Here is a 4876-nt window from a genome sequence, read left to right on the forward strand (position 1 = left end):
AAGGGACATGGGGCCCAACCTTGGCAAGTGAATACGGTATCGGCTAACTGCAGGCTGCCACAGCTTAGTCAGAAAGTAAGATCTTGAAAAGAGAGGGGACTCTGTTGATGCTCGGATGCAATGTTTCCCCTCAACATCTCAATCATTTGCTACGAACGGTTTCTACGACATGAAAGAAAATGTCTCAATGGTTGCATCCACAGCCACCAGTGCTTCCAGGCCAAGCTGCCGAACGGTTGGGCCGACAGCAAGAACAGACTGTCCATTCAATGAACCAGTGGGAACAGGAGCGACAGGAAAATATCCCGATGCCCCGAATTGTCATGCTTCACGACAACTCGACTAATCAAGCCCGGGGCTGGGGTGAGCCTTTGCTGTATGTACCAGAGAGCCCGGCTACCATTCTGCCCAGCGGTCCTCTGCCAGTAGAGTATCATTGGGGAGATTCCGAAGATAGCGGCACGCCACACGGAGATGACAGTGAAGATGCATACGACAGCATGGAGCTGCGCAGTTCACACCACCTCTGTGTCGCTTGCAAGCATACTTTCAATTACTTCTGCAAGTATAACGAGGTCTCTGGAGACGAACGCATCAGCATGAAGAATAATGTGCTGCATTCCGAGTCGATTTTATCCCTCTTCATGTTCGCTAACCTGGCGAATTGTTTCATCTGCCGCAAGATTTGGAGCAAGATCAAGACAATGTACCCGAATCTGGACCCCAATAGCCCTTCATCCTACAAAGTTGAATGCTGCTGGACTATCGACGGTGGCTTGAGTCGGGAGACAAAGATGTGGATGGTCATATACGACTCCTCGGTTCCCAGGAAGCCTTCTTACAACTACCAACATGTTCTTCGCATTGGTCTGTGGCCCAAGGCACACTACGGCATACACTTTGGCAAAGACACAGATCAGAAAACACTTCTTGGTTCACGCGGAGTACGCGGAGGTGGGGATGACTTTGTTAACGAAGATACTACTGAGTCTGCCAAGACCAGATCCTTAGCCCAGTCGTGGTTTGCGAGGTGCACGCACAACACCAATGGGCAGCATGGCATCTGCAACAGAAAGGAGGGGACCTATCTCCCCACCCGGCTTCTTGACGTGCGAAGTGCCCTGGAGAGAGGCCAGGCACTGCTAGTGTGTCCCGATTTGACGCCGGAAGCCTTCGGCACAAATCCACGATACGCAACAGTCAGCCATTGTTGGGGTGCGGCGGGTGCGAATGAGCACATTGTCCTCTTGACTCAGAATGTGGATACCCGTCGGGTCGACGGGACAGCATGGGACATATTGCCCAAGACCTTCCAGGACGCTTTTAAGATTGCCTCGTGGTTGGGGCTCGATTGGCTCTGGATCGATTGCATGTGCATCATGCAGAACTCAGCATCAGATTGGCAAAAGGAGGCCTCGGCTATGGATCGGGTATACATGAACGCTGAGGTGAACATCTCGGCGGACTGGGGAAGAGACAGCCAGGCAGGTTGCTTCTCGAAAAGGAACAAGATCGACACCATCCCTCTTGAATTCGCAAGCCCGAAGTCCGAACGAGCGTGGATTGTGACGACAGAAGACGCCTTTTTCTGGATGAGCTCTGCACCTTCGCTTTCGCGGGCATGGATTCACCGCGAGAGACAGCTAGCAAGACGCATCCTACACTTCACAAAAAAGGAATTAGTGTGGGAGTGTTGTGGGCAGGGTAAGGCCTGCTTCGCCAGCGAGACGATGCCAGGTGGCTCGCCATTTGAGAACGTCTTCAAGGGAGAGATCAAGTTCCAAATCCAGTTCGCGAACCTGGCAGTATTCACACCCGGCTTGCAACATCCAAGCGCGGAAGACCGGCTGGATAAAATCCATCAGCTGTGGAACTCGACTTGCCAGGATCTGTCGAACAAGTCTGTTACCTACGCCTCGGACTTACCTGTGATACTTTCAAGCTTGGCCAAAGAGTTTCAAGCGTTGATGCCGGATGATGAGTACGTTGCCGGGCTCTGGAGATCTACACTCGTCGAGGCCCTGACTTGGTTCGTCCCAGGCGATAAGCCAGAGTACGACGGGTATATCGCACCGTCTTGGTCATGGCTGAGTGCTGCGAGTCCGGTAAAGCTCTATTATCCGGGTCATGTGCAACGGAAACGAATCGTAGCCGAGATTGTTGCCATCGATACCAAGGTGGATCCGTCCAGCGACAATCCTTACGGCCAACTAGTTAGCGGGTCATCGTTGCGCGTGCGTGGTTTCCTGCGCCGACTGCATTTCCATTTCGTCGGCCCCCCGAACCACGGAATCATCCTCAGCGTCGTCGAAAAAGATTCGGACGGCCGTGATCGGCTGCGTGTCATTGGTCCAGATTGGGACAAGCACGAGGGACTAGTCTTTCGACTCACGACAGACAGCATGGTGACTCTGCCGTACCAAGAGTGGGAGTGCTTCGCCCTTTTCACCACTTTGAACGAGTGGGCGCAGTTCCTGTGCAATTGCCGGCGGCGACTCTCGTGTATCCTGCTAGAGATGGTGACAGGGAATTCTGGCCATGGCCACGTAGACGAAAATGTCTATAGGAGAATCGGCACACTTGAAGACATTAGCGATACGTACAGCTTCAAGATGCGCTATCGCGTGGCCGAGAACTCGACAGTCCGCGAGGCGGGCTCGTCACGGGATATGTTTGAGGAGAATCCTACGGCATTCGCCGGAAAGCCTCAGCCAGAGACTTGGTTCCATGGACAAGAAGATGTTGGAGCTGCTGAAGCCGAAGAGACAGACGTCGCTGGCGATGAGGTTGAAGCATCAGCAAGTGGGCGTCGTGATTCCGCAAGCAGCACCGACACAGACTATGCCGATGGAGAGATCTGGACTTGCCTGGTGCAGTATATTCAGAGGAAACGTTGGAGCATCATTCGGGAGTTTAAAGAGCAACAAGATGAGGGGAAAGAGACGCAGGAGGGGAGCTCTAATCTGGAACAACTTGGCACCTGTGGACAAGGCAATAGAGGTAGGGGTATAGACGGCGAGTCGCAAGGCGAGAATTACGGCTCTCTGAACGACAGCTTTGGGAACAAAGTGTGCGATGATCAAGACGGCGGGCGAGAAGAAACTGAGGGAAAGCATAAGGGCAATGAACATAGCGACCAAGGCGACGATGAGGACGAAGACGGCGAAGAGGAAGCCGACAATAACAAGGAGGAAGAGGACAGCGATAGTCGAGGAGACAGCAGTGAGGAAGAAGACCGTCACCGAGAAGATCTACACCTTTCTGTCGTCATCGTGCAAATTCACGACAACCCCTCCTCGGGCCTCGCACCAATGACTACCGCCGTCGATACAAGAGATGCCTGGAAACGATTGCAGGAAGCCAAAACGTTTATCTCTGAAACAATGGCACACGGGAAAAACCAGCCACAGGATCCTGCGGCGGCATTGTACCAGTTTGACGATGTACTGCATCAATGGCAGGAGCTGCGGGGTGTGGTTCCGTGGCTTGAGCGACTAGAAACTATTGAAATCACTCTGGTGTGATTTGGTTTCAGCGTTCAGAGGATTTCCAGCTCGCTATTTGGCCCAGTTCCAGAATTAGAATACGAACAGCTGGAATGGAAAGTTGCATTAGATGTGTCGATTCTCATATGTTCACGGTGGCCAACGCTAAGATGCTAACAAAGGCAAGATGAAGGACCTCAAGTCTTGTATTTCAAGGAGTATTCTTTATCATGTCGAAATTTACACAGACAACCCAGCCCAATCACGTATTTCTACCTACCACAACTGGCAACCTGCGGCCAAGACAGAACATCAAGTCCCATTTGACAGAAAATAGGGCGCTCTGCGAAGCATCCCGTGGTGGTGCGCTCAGCTTCGCTTGTGATTAAACCCACAATAAAAACCGGAAGACATCGTCTGAGTTGCTCAATTCCGTGCTTTGTGTTGTTGGGGCAGTCTGATGTTGTTGTGGGCGGCAGGGCGTGGGACGCTTGGGCTGCCTATGATGGAGATGATTGATGGAGCTTGGTGGAAAAGGCCACGGTAATGCAGCGGCCTCATTGCGAGAAGCCTGCCTTTAGTTGCAAGGTGCGTGAAATGGCTTGATAAATCTAGCTACGAGCGCTGAGCGTGCTTGGGTACGAAGTAGTGTGGCCGATTCCTTACGTACAGGCGATTCGGGCCGGCTTCTGGGCTTCAGTCCTGGGGCCGAGCTCCGTCTTGCACAGGGCATGCGAATTGAAGTGGCTGTTCACCTTTGTCAGAAGATGTAGACATTTCAAAGTAGACGGCTGGGAGTTGGTGCGCGTGATGTTCTGATGTCGCTTTTGCTCTTTACCGCCGGGCGTAGCGACCGAATGGGCAGTGTATCTCGAAGAAAGGAAATGCCAAAGGAGCTGCGGTGGTAGGAGAAGACGAACTTCTTCGGGGGAATGCATGACCCGCATCAGTACCATCGTCACCGTCACAGTGCTTCCCAAGGCCAAAGTGGGGCCGGTATCCGTTCCCGCTGGCCGGAGGTAGAGACAACATGCAGGACGGAGAACGAAGCCTACTGAATACTGCGGGCTGCAATTTCGTGTCGGCTTTCGGTTTAAATTGAATATCAGATGATTTCAGCAGATAATTCATGGCAGGCTCGCTTAATTGGGCTCGCTATTTGGCGGCCGCTTCAGTCAGAACGGCGTCATGGTGCGGCGACAGCGGACGCTCCGCGTAGTGGAGTTCGTACAGGTCGGGGAGGGCTTATAAGAGATGTGCTCGGAGTGCAATTCTCTGTCGTCTGGATGATTAACTGTTCAGCCGCCCCGGTTTCCGTGGATGGAGTTTTTGTGAGAGATGAAGTCGACGGCGTCAATTGACGTCCGGTGCGAAAACTCAGGGTGCTGTGG

The 4876-nt window shown here is 52.8% G+C and overlaps 1 protein-coding gene across 1 annotated transcript; it reads left to right on the forward strand.

Moving 5' to 3' along the window:
* Positions 1 to 308: 308 nt before the first annotated feature.
* GCG54_00015411 (uncharacterized protein) lies at positions 309 to 3524 on the forward strand (the record flags this gene model as incomplete). Its single annotated transcript, XM_045415196.1, has 1 exon — positions 309 to 3524. The coding sequence occupies one exon, from the start codon at positions 309 to 311 to the stop codon at positions 3522 to 3524; it is 3216 nt and encodes a 1071-aa protein (XP_045265010.1).
* Positions 3525 to 4876: the final 1352 nt, after the last annotated feature.

Source organism: Colletotrichum gloeosporioides (assembly GCF_011800055.1).
Source record: "Colletotrichum gloeosporioides strain Lc1 chromosome Unknown consensus_39, whole genome shotgun sequence".
NCBI lineage: Eukaryota > Fungi > Ascomycota > Sordariomycetes > Glomerellales > Glomerellaceae > Colletotrichum > Colletotrichum gloeosporioides.